Below are 18,440 nucleotides of genomic sequence, written 5' to 3'. Positions count from 1 at the left end.
ATGTGGATGATTGTCACACTTGCTGACGCACATACTTGCGTCCGTGTTTGCTATAGTAACGATCACCGTGGATTGAGTAGTGACATAATTGCCGAGCACATTATTCCCCATATTATGAATAGTTCGGTGTACAAAATCAAGGAAATTCAGGCATCGGTGAAACAAGAGTTTCATTGTGATGTGTCATATAAGAAGGCTTGGTACGCTAGACGCCGTGCCATTGATATATTATATGGGGACTGGCCGACATCCATATCACAACTGCCGACATATATTGAGGAGTTACAACGGTCGAATCCAGGGACGGTAGTTGTGTGGGATCATCATCCATTAAGTACCCCCTCTGCAATAATTTTTGATTATATATTTTGGGCATTTGCTCCAGCCATCCAAGCTTTCCGCTATCTAAACCGGTGATATGCGTGGATGGTACCTTTTTAAAAGGGCCTTATCGGGGAAAACTTCTTGTCGCCATAGGGTTTGATGCTGAAAATTCAATGTTTCCCTTGGCATATGCCCTAGTTGATGAGGAGAATAATCGGAGTTGGTCTTGGTTCATGAGACTGTTACACATTCACGTGTGTGGTGATGTGCAAAATATATGCATTATTTCTGATCGTCACCACGGCATTATAAACGCAATGCGTACACTTGAAGAGTGGCAGGAGCCATTAAGGGTGCACCGATTCTGTTTGATTCATATTCGGAGCAATTTCACACAAAAATTCAAGAATGAGAGGTAAATTATCTCCGAACCCTTAAATGTTTTTTCACCGCACCCTAACATATTAAACATATATTAAACTTATTTTGACGATATTTTATGCTGTCTGGTAGACTTAAAAGCCTGATATACGCTGCTGGTGTGGCAAATCAGCCGCGCAAGTATGAGGACATCATGAATTTGATTTACTCCTTGAATACGGAGGCGTACACATGGCTAACGGGTGGATCAGTTCGACCCGAGCAATGGGCTCTGTGCAAAGATGGGGGATATCGTTGGGGGCACATATCCACAAATATGGCTGAATGTTTCAATAATTTATTGAGAGACGCTCGGTTGCTTCCAATTACTGCATGTATACGGTTCACATTCAACCAAACAGTTGACCTGTTTGTCAAAAATCACAAGGTGGCATGGAATCTAGTATACGCGCTCCCAAAAAAATGTTGGAAGCAATATGTAAAAAATGAAAAAAAAGGGAGGGCACATGCAGTTCAAGTGTTCGATCACCAGAGAGGCATTTACTGTATCACAACTGCTTATCGACAAAGCCGACAAGGAGGTAATGCCCAGACTGTCGACATTGGAAGTCACACATGTACATGTGGAAAATGGAGAGAACTATGCTTCCCATATTCACATGCTATGGCAGCGTGTTATAGGTGTGGTATTAGTCCAATGACGTTTGTCGCTCATGAACATACGTTTCCCGCTTATCAGGCTACATTCAGTGGTTCTTTTCAGCCGCTACGGGATCCAAAATATTGGACCTTGGCGAAATTAAAGCTGAATGTCAATGGAGATCGGTTGAAACAAAAGATGTCCGGACCATTGAGAACTGCTAGGATCAGAAATCAGATGGATAGAAGATGTCCTGATGCACCACGTCGATGCAGTAACTGCTTACAGTCGGGTCACACTGCCCCTAATTGTCCATATACTGGTTATTTTCATAAATAACTTGAGCTGTCTCAGTTCCGGTAGAGGGTTGTACTAATAAGTAACTGGTATTTGATATTTGATAGTATTAAATGCATAAACTTTTGATGTATTTGATAGTATTAAATGCATAAACTTTTGATGTATTCCTATCCAACCTCGCGTGCGACGTGTCCCTACACAAGGTGGACCATCATCTAGTAGAAGTCGACGCCATAGGCATGGATTGCAGGACGAAGTCATTGAGGAGACGGGCATTCAAATGACCGAGGGGGGCACTCAATCGCATTACAACCCGACTAGTAATCAATTCACCAGATTTGTGCCTTTGCCGATGCCAGACATCCACGATGTGTCACCTGGACAGAATATATCGGCCTTTACCCCTCAGGTGACATCGTTCCCGCACTCACAGCATATTGCTCTAGAGGCCACGCCTTTGCCACAGTTTCCACCTTTTGGTGTATATTCCAGGCCCTCTCCATATTTGTCTGTATTTGGGGGACATTTTCCATCCTCGTCAAACGAGCCTCCATTTGGATACGTTGCCACTGCAGCGGCCTCATCTTTTACTGCTAAGCTACATCCAATATTCAATTTTCTGAACGAAACGGGTGGTGTCCCTTCCATTTCAAACCTTCCCGATTATTACAGTATTGGACAGACTATGACCGTACCTGCGTCGATCCAGCCGATATCTACTACTACATACGGTCAGACGGGGGATTTTGTCACGTATCGTTCTCAACACGATGGTGATAGCAGTACGACAGTTGAGTCGGATGAGGAGGATGACGTAGGACCCTATGCTCATCGTGATCGTTGCAGACGAAAGCCTAAAAGATTTTGTTGTCCGTCTACAACACCAGGTGATAAAGGCAAGGGCAAAAGGCGTACCAACCGTTGATATGATCATTTCAATTGCATGTTTTACAATTTCAAATATTTGAATATGAGGATTTAGCGTTAATTTAATCTTTTATTATTATAATGCTTATCGCTATTTTTAAATTCACGATTGTACAATGTCATGTTATGCATTTTTTCTTCTTATGTTGATTTTTTATTGCATAATCTCAAATAATTATAAAATCTTTATTTCAAGTGAAACTTAATAGACAACTACTTGAAATGCCCAAAAAAATAACTGCTTACATATTATTCAATCGACTTAACGCTATATAGTTACTTATATTATAATAGAATATTTAATTAACTATTTAAATTTACCAAATATAAGTATTGAACATTAGATAATGAATAAATTTTTAAGAGGACTTTTATTGTAATTTTCAAATATATACTATTTTTCATATATACATAATCAGCTTTTTTCCATTGCCCAATATACTTCTCTGTGCGTCTCCACATTTGCATTGCTCCTGCTTATTGTGCGCAGAAAAGTGAACTTTCCACCATACAAATGTAACCTATGTTTAATTCTTCTCTCCGCTTTAATTCCGTGGATGTTTTTAGGGTTTTTGGGTTTAGGTTTTAGAAATGCATTCTTCTTTAGGGTTTAGGGTTTAGGGTTCCTTCTTTAAGGTTACATTATTTTGTACTTCTACGCTGTGTATAGTCTAGGGTTTAGGGTTCAGGTTTAGGGTTTAGGGTTCAGGGTTTAGAGTTTACGGTTTAGGGTTTAGGCTTTTAGGGTTTAGGGTTTAGGGTTTTAGGGTTTAGGTTTCAGAAATGCATTCTTCTTTAGGGTTTGGGGTTTGGGGTTTAGGTTTCAAAAAATATTTATTTGTTAAAATTTATCATTTGTTTGTCATTTGTTTTATCATTTAATTTGTTTTAACAAATGATGAAACGTGCATCATATATAAAAGAAAATTTAGTGAAATAGAAAATTTTAGTTTGCGTATATAGTAACTTTAGTTGTAAATAGTATTAGGTATTATAATCGGTTATAATCAGGTATTATGATTAAAATAACAAATAAAGGTGATTACCAATATAAAGAACTCACATTAATTTTTAAAAAACTTCTTGCCATTTCTTCTTGTCTTTCTTGCATATTAAATCAAATATTTGAATCATACAATTTGTTCATCTTACATTTATTTTTTCATCTTACATTTATCTTTATCTTACAGTGATTTTTTTATTGCATAATTTGAAATAATTATAAAATCTTTATTTCAATTAAAACTTAATAGACAACTACTTCAAATGCCAAAAAAAATAACTGCTTACATATTATTCAATCGACTTAACGATATATAGTTACTTATAATATAATAGAATATTTAATTAATTATTTTAATTTACCAAATATAAGTGTTGAACATTAAATAATGAATAAATTTTTAAACATCCTTTTATTATAATTTTAATATACATAATATTTTTCATCCATGCATAATTTGATTTTTTGAGTGTCCAATATACTTCTTTATGCATCTCCACATCTGTTTTGCTTCTGCTTATTGTGCGCAGGAAAGTGAACTTTCCACCATAAAAATGTATCCAATGTTTAATTTTTACCTCCACTTTAATTCCGTGGATTGAAGAATATTGTCAGAAATGCATTCTTCTGCCGCATTTTTTTTTTAAAACAAGCCGGCAGCCAGCTTTTCACACAGGTAGAAGCCAAACGCATGGCTAATCTAACCACTTCTTCTTCATAAAGCGCTATAGCTTTGAAGGTCGTTTCATAGCTTGCCAAATGTCCTAGTGCTCTAACAGCTACCCTTTGCTCTAACCTGGGTCATCTTTCCTCTAACAAGCTCCAATAATGGTGGTATAATTAAAGCTCCAACAGCTTTGACAGCATACTCGACATTGTTTATCGTGTAGGAACCAATAATATGGCTCATCTACTCGGCATTCATCTTATAAACAGTATGTGGCCGAATTTTTTTTTTTTTTAACAATTTGACTGGCTGTCGGGCACAGCTTTTGCAGTCTTTGTCAGGTGAGCTACTTTGTCTGAATTGCATTGAAGCCCTTCGAATTTTTTTTTTTTACAATTTGACTGGCTACCGGGCAAAGAGTGCCCGGCAGCCAACTTTTCAGACTTTGTCAGGTGCCGGGCTGACACAGCCCGGCACCCATGTGTTTTTTATAAAAAAAAAAAAATTTTGGTGTCAGGTGCCGGGCTGTGTCAGCCCGGCACCCATATATTTATACCGGACTCCTGTCAGAACCGCAAGTGTCCCATTTTTTATTTTTTGAGCAATAATCGAAGGAATTAGCCCCTTACCATGCATAACTTGGTTTTATCTATGTGTCGATATGATGATAATTTTGTTCTAACATTTTAGTGAAGCAGGGAAATGCAGTTAATACATTCAGCTCGAATGGGACAAAATTTCCACCGGTATATGGAAAGACTGCTTCAATGATATTTTCCGCACTATTTTAGTCATTGGAATCCCCAGTCCCCGCCACCTTTCCCTGATTCACTACTCCAAACAGCCGCCATTACTTTCCCCTAGTTTTTACAATCCATCAACTTAACGAAATAATGGGGCGCATGTATTTGTTAGAAACAACAGGAGAGATGGGTAAGGTCTATCTTACAAGACGAAAATCCTATTTTTTTTAAAAAATATTATTAAACTGTAGTAGGGCAAATACACGCATGACACGTGTCAGCTCGGCAGGCCGCACGCTTCAGGTCGGCGATATAGGCCTTGTGTGTTGCTCGCTGCAGACCGGCATAAGCGGGCCAGCTCGGCCGTAACAGCCGCCTCTCCCTATAGTGGGTCTCGTGGGCCGCCGCCTCTGAACTATTAGGGGCCGTCATGCCAAACCCTAATAAGACTTCGAACCCTAAGGGACTTTGACTCCAATAAGGAAACTACTACCCGGTCAAGCCTATAAATATAGCACTAAAGGACTACACAAGGTACGTGAAAAACAGCACTCGTGCTCATTACTCTGCTCAGAAAACTTTACTAATTTAATCATCGGAGTTATCCCGGGGACTTTAGTCCCGCTGTTCCACTTCCTTCGCAGGGTTCATAGCTCATTCATCAGACATCGTTCCCAACTATCCCCGATCAGCTCTGCTCGGACCAGATTTTTGGCAGTCGCATCAATTGGCGCCGTCTGTGGGAACACGTATTTCTTCTTTGCGAATCATGCCAAGGACTAGGTCTCAAAGAAACGTTGATGGATCTAAGGGGAACGGGGGAAGCAGTCCTCAAAACCCCACGCGGGGTCCGACTTCGGGAGACGAAGGCGCAGGGCTTTCCCGGATCCCTCCTGAGCAATTGGTTCAGGCGGTGGCAGGGAACCTGCCGACTTTCGAAGCAATCGTGAATTACCTTAAGGGGCAGGCAGGAGGTCATCCTGGCCAGGGGCCAAAGAATCCAGGTGAAGGGCTGTCCGAATCAAGGACTGGGAGCCCTAATCCCCAGCTCAAGCGAGTGCGCCGGGAGCTCACGCCGGTTGATGTTGTAGAACCGTCTCACAAGCACTCCAGAACCGAGCATCCGGAGCTCTTCCGGAAGTATTCTAAGGAGGAACTCTCACCACGGAAGGAACAGCTCCAGGTGCAGGACGAGCTGGACCTGCTTTTAGATCCAGAGGCGGATAGGTATATCGCCTCCCCTTTCGTCCCTGACATCGAGAACTACCCGCTGCCTGCGAAGTTCAAAATACCAAGTATGAAGTCTTACGATGCGACCACGGATCCGGAGGATCACTTGTTTGCCTTCATGACCCAAATGCACCTGCAAACTGCTGCGGATGCGGTCAGGTGCAAGACCTTTCCAATGTTTTTGGAGGGTAAGGCGCGTCAATGGTTCCAGGGACTTCCTCCCAGGTCCATCCGGTCCTTTGCCCAGCTCGCGCGGCTGTTCGCGGCCCAGTTCGTTTCATCACGAGCCTTCTCCAAGAGCACGGCACATCTGATGACTATCCAGCAAAGGCCTGAGGAGTCCTTGCGCGAATACATGGTGCGCTTCAATAACGAGTCCCTTCAGGTTCGAGATCGTGATGACAAGGTGGTCATGGCTGCCTTCATTAATGGGCTGCGGAAGCAGAAGCTCTACACCGAGCTCGTGGAGAGACCTCCGAAGTCCGTTCGAAAAATGCTAGACCGAGCTCATGAGAAGGCCAATGCGGAGGAGGCCAATCGCCTTAAGAGTTCACAAGAAAGATTAAGGGATGACAAGCGCATGAGGGCGTTCATGTCTAATTGTCATCTGTTTAAAAATTACATATCAGGTCTTGGGTTTTGTGGTTTCTGTCTATGTTTACCTCAATTATCTAGCTGTTCATTGCTTCAAGATTGGATTTTTGGTATGTAAAAGTACTGGTTTTTTCGTTTGTTTTTTCTGGGCTTATCGAGTTTTAGTTAGTATGTTAAATTTTTGATGAATTTATGCCTAGTTCTTAGATAATTTGGTGAACAGATTAGAAAATTTTGGGATTTTTATGGTTTGGTGTGTAAGTGAAGCTGTTTGGTGCTGATTCTGTATTTCGTTTTGTAGATTTTAGTTTAGTTTTGGGTTTAGTGCTAATTTTTTGGTTTTGCATTTTTAAGAAAAAGTTTTGCAGCTGATTATGGAAGTTTGAGTCTTGTTCTTGCTGGTTTTGATTGTTAAATTTTTGAATTTTGAGGTTTGGCGGACTTACTAGTGCAGGAAACATGGTAGCAGTTGTGTTATTGGAAATTAACATGGCCAGTTGTACGTGTGAAAAAATGTATAATCACATAGATATGTGCACAATGTATTTGTGGAAATTTGTTTTCTGCTTAATGTTTGGCAGGATATTTGTTTTTAAGAATGTCATTTTTCATTTTCTGCATTATGTTAGGCAAGGTATTTTTTTCCAAGGATGTTGTTTTGTGCATTATGTTCGGCAAGGAATTTGTTTTCCAAGAAGCATGTGTTTTCGCCTCTGTATCAAGTAAAACAGATAATGTGGTTGGATCATGGAAATCTTGTTCATTTATGTGTATGGAACCTTTCTTTTAGCACAGTTGAAGATGTGTTTATACGTAAATGACAGTTCTAAGGTGATTAAAAATTCTTGATTTTTGCAGCAGCACTGGGATGCAAGCCATTTATGTAGCTTATTGGCTTCTCTTCTTGCTTGAGAATAGTCTTGATTTGAGAAAGATGATATTGATTCCTTGATGAAGCTGATATTAATGTGCTTAGCTGGAGTTTTACGGGCCAAAATTTAATTGTTGAGTTCTCAACTTATTTTTTTCATTCCTCAAAATCAGTGTTTTCTCCTCAGACAATTTGGTTTGGGTACTCGATTCTTTTCTGAAAACATTCTTGGGGTGCTAATTATGGTATGCCCCTCTGTAATTCCTCTGCTTTCTTTGCTGGATAAAACCACACAGCTTTTGTTTCTCAACAGCGTGTATTGCTATTGATATATCATTGTATGTAGTTACCCTTGCCGAGCCTGTGAGGGAACTGATTAAAATGTTCCTAATTCTTGGTAGTGCATTTAAGATGTGTATCTGCTGTAAATATGGAGATAACATGAGTAGGCTTCCGGTGGGTGTTTAACGAGTATCTTGTAGCCCATAAATTGCCCTACATACATGAAAGCTCCAGTAGATTGTTTTAAGGAGTAAAAAATGATGCTCCTTTTGAGGCCTGGCCTCCTCAAAATTGTGGTTTTCGTTTTCCTTATAATGATGAATATTGAGATCGCCGTGCTGTCTATCTAATCGCCACCTGCCACTCTGTATGCACTTGATTTCGTTACGACTTGGTGGTGAACAGCTGTGATCTCACTTTTTTACTTTTGCATCCAAGGATAGTTTGCAAAGGACTCTGCATGCATTTGAATTATTTTCTATTTTAAAATGGGGCAGTTGCATGGAACTTCTGCACCATTGGTTGAATATATAATGATATGTGATGTTTATTTTTTTCCGGTCGAAATGTTAAACCAACTTAATGCCCTAGTTTTTAGGTTGTAATGGACTTAGCAACCATTTTGTTAATTGCATAATCATGTAATACTCAATACTCAATCGTCACCCTTGTTTGTTAGGTCCATATTCTTACTTGTTCCATTGGGCTATTTTTGCTCTAGCTGATTTTTCCAATCTGTTCTTAATTTTCTATTGTATACTGGAGACACTCTCTTTGGGGTAGGGAACATATTCAATATACCAGGGACCAGCTGCTGCAGTTGGGAGAAGTATTCTTACCACATTGTTCCTTTGTTTTATTCTCAGTAATAAATATTCGGTTGGAGTTTGAAATATTTCAAAGTGTTGACAATGGCGAAATAGGTTTTACATTAAATACATCTTGTGTATTTAAGATGAGTATTGATCATTTGTCCCAGTATCAATCTTGATACTTGTGAAAATTGTATGATACAACTCAGTCACTTTCAGGTGAAGTGGTATACAATTTATGTCGTCTGTTGTACACTTGAATAGGATTGGATTTTTTATTTTAGCTAGATTAGATAGTAACTATTCTGTTCATGGTAGGAAGAAGCATAGTTCAGAAATTTGTTCTTTTATTTATCTGGCAGATTATCTACCAGACTAGCATATCTGTTGTTTACTTGATTGTGATTCACGGTTAAGAATCAAGACTCTTTTCTTTTGCTATTGAACTTCTTCATGTGGACTGTCTCGGACTGTGAAAATGTGTGTAGTTAGCCACCAGAAAAGGATGATTTTTGAAACTTCTGTTAAAGCTTTGAATGTATCTGATTGGGCTGTTTATCTTGGGGGTGGTCAGCATTGCAGAAAACATTCTGAAAGTCAAAAGAGAAGTTGCAGCTGAATTTTTTGGTGAAGATCCAAGCTGGAGTCACGTGGGAATCCTCTTGTCCTGTTATTGCCCTGGTTCTTTTTATAAACTCTTGTAGCTGTATTTTTGTTAGAAGTTCTTGTCATCTCTTAAGCTATCTCTCTTTGGAGCAGAAAGCATTAACAGAAGCCAACGATGCAAAAGTTGAAGATAATACATTGTTTAAAGATGGTCAAGATGAAGAGGCATTGTCTAAGTATGATATTGCTTTACCAGCTGTGTCCAGTATATCCAAATCTGTTGAATTACGGTCAGTATGCCATACAAATCATGCTGCATGTTAAATAAACTGGTAAGCTTTCATCTTGCTGAGTTGATACATGGCAAAATTGTACTTTTTGCATGTATTTCTTGAAAAGTTGCTCTTTAACTTTCTCTATATCTATGAGTTGGAATGCAGTTTTGAATGTTGTAATTGATTAGTATGGGTTGATCTTGGGTATCATTTGGCTGAGTAGTAAAACATAAAGATTGTGTTATAAAAAACTCTCTCTGCGAGAGCATTTGATGGAACTTGAGGCAAATTCTAAAAATAATATTGTAATAAAACATGTACATAGTTCATGTCTGAAACAAAGACTTTTTTTTTTTTTTTTGTTAAAGAGACAAGTGGATATTATTGCAACTGCATTGTTGTGAAAATTGTGAATGTTTAATTTAGTCTTTTTACATGATTATAGGTTTCCTTGAAGTTTCTTGACTGGTGACATTGTTATCTAGATATGGTCACATGAAGGCTGAATTTGAGTTATTATAAAGAAGATATATTGGCTCTGATAGTGATAAACGGCTAATACTCATTTTGTCTACACCTCTTCTTGCCAGATCTAAATAGACCTCGCTTTTATTATTGTTCCAATTACATTGGACAGCTGATAGATTTGAATCTTGACGAGTAGGAAAGTTGGCCATGGCAACGTGCTATGCCTTAATCTGTATGTAATCTCCTTAATGTGTCAATGGTGAACATGGAAGAAAGTCTGTTAGCTATGTCCAAATAAGGTTCCTCGAAGATCTGTTTTCATCAATCTGAGCTGTATCCCTTTCAATTTGATTTGAACTATCAAATTTGGATATCAATTCTCTTCAGCTCATAGGGGCAGACAAGATGTGCTTATCCTTAATCTTTGGAGAAGCGAAGGTACTTATCTTAGTATTTAGAATTTTTCCTAAAACTATAATTTGTTGTCCATTAACAAGATGTACTTATCCTTTATCTTTGGAGAAGAGAAGGTACTTATCTTAGTATTTAGAATTTTTCCTAAAGCTATAATTTGTTGTCCATTAAAGTATTCTTTTCCCATTCTTTTCCCTGTGTTGGAGAGGACCCATACACTTAGCCTCCTCACTAAGCATCTTGGTGGTGGTTGCCGTTACAGCAGCCTCCATTATCTGTTGCTAATACCTGTTGGCTGATTGGCAAATAACTCCTAATGTGATATCATTATTTATATGCATTGTTATACATATGTCATGCATTGGTAAGTTTTTGACTGGATTTTGATGAAGTTCTTTTTGGTGGTTTGTTTTACAGAAAAAAAATATGATGATGGTATTAAAGAATGCACAAAAGCATTGGAGCTAAACCTTAACTACATAAGTGTTTTGCTAAGAAGAGCAGAGGTGTATGAAAAGTTGTAACAATTTGAAGAGACTATAGCAGGTATGTCGGTGTAAGAATTTGAATATTTTACTGTCATTGAGCAGCTGCTGGCAACTTCTAGCACAAACTTGTGCTTATAAGAAGACTAATCTATGATTTGTGGTGGCTTTATTATATGTGTAATGGCTGCAATCTTGCTTGTTCTCTCTCTCTCTCTCTCTCTCTCTCTCTCTGTCTCTCTCTCTTTCTCACACACACAAAAGCACACACACACGCAAAGCCAATGGCATTCATTAATCTTCTCATATAGTCCATATGGCTTTTCACAATTTATTGTTTCCTATGCTGGTGTTCATTACAATATGCAGATATGACAAAGGTTTTGGAAGTTGACCCATCATATGATCAAGCTAGAAGACAGATTGTTCGCTTGAAGCCATTAGCAGATGAAAAACGTCAAAAGATGAAGGAAGAAATGATTGTTGACCATTGGTGGTATGAACTTCTTTGGGTAGTTGCTGTTAAATGATTCTTTTTTGCTCTTCACGTGTAAATATAGGAATGCTTCATTTTTGCAAAAGAAAATGTGTTCTAGGGGAGAAGAGTGGAGGAGGAGGAGAGGATCTGGAATTTTTGCAAAAGTAAAAGGAGCTAGTGTGAGCTGAGGTGGCTAGTGCATTCGGAAGATTCTGGAGGAAGGGGAAGGTTAATGTGAGCAGATAAAGCTTTGCTTCAGGTGCTGCTAAAGAATAGATGCTTGTGGAAGTGGACAAACGATTACTGAGATTAGCACAAGGATGGTTTAAGGGAAATGTAAGCACTTCCATATATGTGAACTAGAGTGAAGGTATTTCTTATGGTATGTGTTACTGTGCTTGTGCAATTGAGCGTGCTTTTGTCTGCTTTTCCTTCATAACATTTAGTGCCTGAACAAATTGCATTTAGTTAAGCTGAGGTAGTTCAAGAATGAACTACATTTGTTTCTGTCATCATATCCTGTGATGCGTGTTGAAGTGATGGACTCATTTTGTAGTGAAGTATTTGCAAATTATTAATAGCCTGGCAGTGCTTGAAGTTGTAGAGGGCGAATTTGTTCAAGCTGTTCATGGTTTATCTTTGCTGCATTTGGAGATCATGATTAAATGAGAATAGATTCTTGTACTTTCCTGAACCCAAGGTGTAGATTTTGGAAACCATACTATGCTGATAGAACAACTCCAATCCTTTTGTTTATGTTTTTATTGAACTTCTGATCTTGGTTTGTCTGCATATTTTCAACACGCCTTGTGCAGTTGAGTCACTTTTTCTGAGTTCATTGGCAGCCAACATTATTGTTTGTGACTTTATTCTTACATTCTATGGGTTATATCTGCTTCTCCTATTCCTTTTTCCCTATTTGGCACCTCAAGCAAGGAGAGTTCATTTTGTTGAACCCTGGACAATTGCAGCAAAATCTGCTTAACTTTGTCTGCTTTACTTGGATACGGTTGATGGTGAAAGTATTTTAGGGTATCAATTATTTCCAGTTTATATGTGTGTTCAATTGCATATGATGATATCTCTCACGAAGTTGAATTGTTTACCTTTTGATCAGGTAAGCTGAGGGAAATTGGAAATTGCAATTCTGGTCAATTTGGAATGAGCGCTGACAATTTCAAAGCTGTGAAAGATCCAAACACTGGTTCATATTCTATTCCATTTCAGTGCTAATATCTTTTACAAACTTCACATATATTCTTTAGTTTCTGGAGCTATGGATCAAATGGACTGAAATCTTAAAGAGGATGAAGCACGTTTCCTCACAGTGTTGATCTCAGTCGTATGATTATGTTTTTACATATAACTTGAGAAAAAGAAATTGATGTGGTTTTTTGCCATAATATGTTATAAACAGACTTAAAGTTTCACTTTACTGGAAGTTTCTTATAGTTGCTTTAGTACTTTCCATTTCTTCGTGGTGTTGTCCATGGTTTTGATACTGTTTTGGAGGGCATCTGAAGGTGCAGCATAATTTATGCTATCAACGTCTTTGTCATGATCTGTTCGGAGAGTAGCATAGAAATGTAGAACCTTGCACGCAAACAGGGAGAGAGTCCACCTCCTCTTCCCACCCATCCCAAAAAAGGGTAAATTCTGACTAGATATCATATCATAGCCACACTAAAAGTGTGTAAGCTCGGATGAACACTGAAATGGTCTGGTTACTCCGTAATTTTCATGAACTCTGGGGGTGTTTGTTGGTTGCATGATTTTTGGGCGGCTTGGGGATATGTGGGCGCAGACAGCCTCATTGAATCGGGTGCACACTCCTTCCTTTGCCTTCTCTCTCTCTTCCTTGCTCTTAATTTCAATCCTTGCTCTCTTCTAATTACCACTTTCTTTCCTGCTCTTCTAATTACCGGACCAATTTCTCCCCTTCGCTTGCTTACACCTTGCAGCACAACTCAGGAATCAAGGTAAATCTCTCTCTTCTCCTAGTCACCATCCCTCCTTCCTCCTTCCTCCAGACTCCAGCCCACCACCCTTGCCGCCCCTTGCTATGTTTGTTACCAGCTTTTGTTTCGTGAGATTCGGTTGGACTTGGTTTTTGGAGCTTAATCCCCTCTCATTCCTCTTCCTCTTCTTTGCTTACATAAAATTCTCTCTCTCTCTCTCTACTACAATGAAATCGTTTATGCTTTTTTTTCTTGTGGATTTTATTTCAGTAGGTTTCCATAAATCAATTTGTACTTTTTTCTTTTTTGCCAACAGTTAATTCTTGAAAAATTGAAACTTGCGGAAGAAAGGCAAATGGAAGGAAGGGACTCACTTTGGTATCTCTGAACAGGTTTATATCAATCACTTTGCCTTACAATTGTCCAAGGTTAAAGGAATTTAGTTTCTTATATTGCAGTTACGAGTACAATGATATATGATGACGTAGTTATATATGGGGCTGTTGATAAAACCATAAAAGTGGGTAAGGCAAACTGCAGTTTAAGCCAAACAATTTAACTGCTTTCAAACATTGTACTCGCCTCAATTAATATACTTGATGAGTAGCTTCAAATTTTTTTTTTTTGGGGTCAAACGGCTCTAAGTTGCTTCATTTGTATATTGTATAGGTATTGTATAAAGCTTCAGTGGCTGCTTTGCTTTATTAGGGTCTAAAGTTGAAGTGGATGTTGCATCATGAGTTTAATGGTCCAATTAAATTTCTTAATTTAAGATTAAATCGTTGCTGGATGTTTATATCTTCTACACCCAAAGGCTGCAAATATTTAGTTTTCAAAATTTTCAAACATATACTCTGATGTACTATAAAATTTACGATTGTTAGTACCTGATCATTGTTGATGTATGTGAAGAATATTTTCTTGAAGTTTGAGCATAAAAGTTAATCTTGATTTCTTGGGCTTTTGGTCAATAGAGATTGCACTGACGTGGGCTTGAGTTAAATAGGCATCGATTTCTTTCCTCCACCTGTATCCCACATGCAATTATAAACATCACTTTGAAGGTCTATTTTCGGTTTTCTACTTATGTTCCAGAATTCTGTCCTCTCATTCGCAGCTCTTCTTCTTTCTTTGACTTACCCTTCTTCTCGCCTGCTCTCATATACTTAAAACTCACAGTTCTTTTTTGGTCTTTCAAGTACAAACCAGGCACTTTGCTTCTTAATTCTTTTCATGGACAGATGATTTTCTCATAATTTATTTACATCCCAAGTTAAGTGGTTATTTATTGCAGTGAATTGCCTTTTGTGACAATATTTTTTGGATTCAATCCTTTAATAAATCAGGTGGTTGACTACAAGGTCTCTTTCTGCATGATTAAAATACATACAAATACCAATAAACTCTTGACAATGGAAAGACGTAACTGACGAGAGGTACTGAGGGAGAGGTTGGAAAGAGGAAGCTCTATTGAATATTCCACCCAATTTGTAGATTGTAAGTGCCATGTGGCAGCCCCAGGCTCGAGTTGATTATGTTGGTGTCACTGAACCTCCATGGCCTTCCTCCTTGTGAAGCTAATGCTATTGAATCTTCTCTCTTTTGGTTTTGGTCATTGATTTCAATTTGAACTGTGTTTTTTAGGTAATGTTTTGGTATTTATGCTTTATTTTGTTCAAAATGGAAACTTTGAAATGATCTTTGCTACAACCTAAAATATTTTGGGGTCGGGATTATCCAGGAATTTAACCCTTTTCATATGAGTTCAATTTGAGGGAATTTAACTATACATTCCATGCTTATTGTTCAACCTGCTTTGATGTATACTTCATTTATAATATGGGAGAGCTGCATTACCCAGCTATTCCACTTTGGATTGGGCAAGGATGAATGGACAGTTGATAAAAGCCATTTCTCCACGAGTTATGGAAACATATTGATATGCAGCATTACGGTATCTAGGTACTCCTAAGAACGCTTTTCATGTCCCATATGCAGTTTTGTGCTCTTGATCTCATTTTATTATGGCCCAACCTGCAATTCTATTTTGTTTTAAAATTGAGTCAACATAGTCCAGTTATAGTGTAAATGAGAGCCATTTTGGGGCTGTTTTATTACCATTTCAATGAGATAGTGGAGTTAGTCTTGAGTTGGTAGGAGCTATTGGATATCCTTGCCTTTCAATGTTGGACATTGATTTTGTTTGTTAAGTCCGTTAAAACTTAAAACAGAGCATCAAGCTCTCCTGCTTATAGCAATTCCTTACTTATTTTAGTGCCTCTGTTTTCCATCTTCTACAGCCTTCTATCTTGTTTCTTTGAGGAGACTACCGATGTATTTCTTTCCAAGAAAACATGCAACTCTAAACTCTCTTTCCTGCAGCAAAAGAAAAAGACAACTTAGATATCTAGAGAAAAGATTATTATTGGGAATTGAGAAGTTTACCACCCTCTGCTGCAATCTCCTCTCTGAGATATCGGTGAATATCTACATTCCTCTCTCATCCCTCTTGAATATGCTGGAATATAGCAAACCATTTAGGTTTTTGATCTATTTCAGTCATTGTATTTTCTCTATGTATTCAGTAGCTTCAGTTACTCAGTTAAATCGGCTTTTGGTAATATTCATTTGATTGTGTATTAGGTCCAGTAAAGAATGCTATTGGTGTAAGGATGATTAAATCGAAATCTTTGTGTCGCTTTCATGTTCTTAGTATCATTAGTAATAATTTTTTGTCCTAATAGACTTTACGAATCCTGTTTTTCTCACTCGATTCAGCCATTAATGTCCTTTTGCACTAATTTTGATATTTTAGCTTGAGGTAATTTTGTGCATCGCCTTCCTGTTCATTTTAACTTGATTTTGCTTAGTCCTTTAATGAGATAAATATTTCTAGCAACACTGGAGTTAGTCAAGCACGCAAGAAGTTTATGTGAAAAGTAAACTATTGCAACATCTCATTTATTGTTACTTCCTTTTCTTGGATATATTATTTCATGTTACTCTATTGGTTTACTGATTTGAACTTGATATTTAGTTGTAAATCATTTATAGTCTTTCCTTGTGAATCCGCTTTTACTTGATTTCATTTACTAGGAACATTAACTTTGCAAGTATGCAGGATTCATAAGAAGAATTTAGCGTCAATTAGGATTATACTCTGGACTTACTCTTAAGGCTTTTCCGTGTTCTCTGAGTTAGTTTAGAACTTTATTTAGTTTCTAAGGCATGTAATTTTACTTCTATAGAGTAACTTGACATTTGTATTTGTTTTAATGCCACGGATACGTGGGAATATCTTAAGTGGTTTTTGGTGTTTCTGATTTCTTATGTTACTGGCCTGCAACAGTTTGAACTTTTTTTTTTGTTTAAATAAATATTAAATTGCTTATCTTAGTTCTTTGATGTATAGACGAAATTTTAACATTGGATGAGTTTGTGCAAATACTTCTTCATTGAAGCATTGGCTTTTGTTGAGGTTGTTTAAAAAACAAGGCTATCGCACTACCCAAATCTGTCCAATTGGAAGCTCGAATCGGTCAAGTTCTTGGCAGGAAGTAAATTCCCGTTAACTTCACTAAAGTGTATCTCTAGAATTAACTTCAATGTAACAACAGTTAAGGTTTGCTTATGATATTTTGTGCAGCTATGTACATCGTGATTTCGTATTACTAAGTTTGCTTTCCTTTATACTATTTGTTTATCGCAATGAATTTTCCTGCATGCTTGTTGATTAAAATTCTCTGTTTCTGGTAAACAAATGAACCTCCACATGCTTTTCTTGTCCAAATTGAGTACATGATACTAATATTCTGTAATTTACCTTGGCTCCCTTCTGTTTAAGTAGCTGTAATCCATGATGTCATAGCTAATGTGTTGTCCTTTCAATGCTTCCTCCAGCCTAAAACGTTAAGACCTCATGAACACGTGTATAGTTGTCTTCAAAATTGGACAATATATTGGCCATCAGGTCTGGATGGCATTGTACTTAGAATAACATATGACGATGTTATTTGAAGCTTTTGAACTTCCTTTAGTAGTGCTGGGATACCTGTAAAACTCATATCAGGCTGTTTTCAGTTATCTAATCTTGTTAAGGCTATCATATTGTCTAGAAGATTGAGATTTCCATCCAAATGTTAGGATGATTTTGGAAGCACACGTGATGTTGGAGGTTATATCAAAAAGCTACAAATTTTTGTTAGGATGATTTTCATGATTACATGACCATATAAATGTATTTTCACAAAAATTGATTCCGTCCCTACCCTTGACTTGATCTTTAATTCGTGAAACAGAGTTAAGGCTTCTGGGATCCCTTCTGATGAGAAAGTGAAGTTTGCATATGCAATCAACATAAGAAAGCTAGTCAAGCCACCACTACCAGCAGGATACTGGGGAATTCTGACCAAGGCTGAAGACCATGTCGATCAACCGATATATAAAACAGCAGAATTGATCAACAAGAGCAAATAAATGTATCTGATGAATATGTTCGATCATTTATCGATTTTCAGGAGCTAAATTATCATGAAGGGACCACAGTAGGAGCAAAGGTGAGTGGAATTACTGATTGGAGACACTTAGGCCATTCCACAGTGGACTTTGGTTGGGGAGGTCCTGTTACAGTTTTTCCTCTGTCAAGAAACCTACTTGGAAGCGTTGAGCCCCGTTTCTTTTTGCCCTATTCTTCAGCAAATGAAGGGGAAAAGGATGGTTGTAAACTTTCTGTGTGTTTGCAAGAACATGCTGTTTCAGGTTTCAAAGAAGACATGAATAAGTTGAAGAATTTAGAGCCTAGATTCCTTTGAATGAAGGGTTTCTTGTTATCTTTGTCTATGTTCCCGTCAAATTGAAGAGGTTTCAACTTGGTGAAATTGGCAAACCTTATAAGGGTCTTTGGACAAATGACCTTTTGCCTCAACATTTTCATTTGGTCCCGCAAATAAATGGGGAGTTGAAGGCGAACAATTTTTAGTGTA

At 37.9% G+C, this 18,440-nt stretch overlaps 1 protein-coding gene, 1 long non-coding RNA gene and 1 other non-coding gene across 19 annotated transcripts; all 3 read left to right on the top strand.

The window, feature by feature from the left end:
- On the top strand, positions 1-1,684 carry LOC113716112 (uncharacterized). The gene is made up of 3 exons (XM_072072134.1): positions 1-200; positions 386-739; positions 838-1,684. The coding sequence occupies exons 1-3, from the start codon at positions 1-3 to the stop codon at positions 1,682-1,684; spliced, it is 1,401 nt and encodes a 466-aa protein (XP_071928235.1).
- A 5,195-nt stretch (positions 1,685-6,879) lies between these two features.
- Positions 6,880-18,440, top strand: LOC140021476 (uncharacterized). Of its 17 annotated transcripts, XR_011825296.1 has the most exons (6): positions 6,882-11,083; positions 11,392-11,836; positions 12,618-13,149; positions 13,305-13,322; positions 13,462-13,479; positions 13,775-18,440. It is a non-coding gene; the product is annotated as an uncharacterized lncRNA (long non-coding RNA). The 17 variants fall into 17 exon arrangements; XR_011825283.1 differs by having other exon boundaries at positions 6,882-9,670; positions 10,955-11,083; positions 12,618-13,479; XR_011825282.1 differs by having other exon boundaries at positions 6,882-9,712; positions 10,955-11,083; positions 12,618-13,479.
- LOC140026315 (small nucleolar RNA snoR103) lies at positions 8,085-8,187 on the top strand. The gene has a single exon (XR_011830260.1). It is a non-coding gene; the product is annotated as a small nucleolar RNA snoR103 (small nucleolar RNA).

Source organism: Coffea arabica, chromosome 11e (genome assembly GCF_036785885.1).
Source record: "Coffea arabica cultivar ET-39 chromosome 11e, Coffea Arabica ET-39 HiFi, whole genome shotgun sequence".
In the NCBI taxonomy this organism is placed as follows: domain Eukaryota; kingdom Viridiplantae; phylum Streptophyta; class Magnoliopsida; order Gentianales; family Rubiaceae; genus Coffea; species Coffea arabica.
This window is presented reverse-complemented; position numbering and strand designations above follow the sequence as displayed.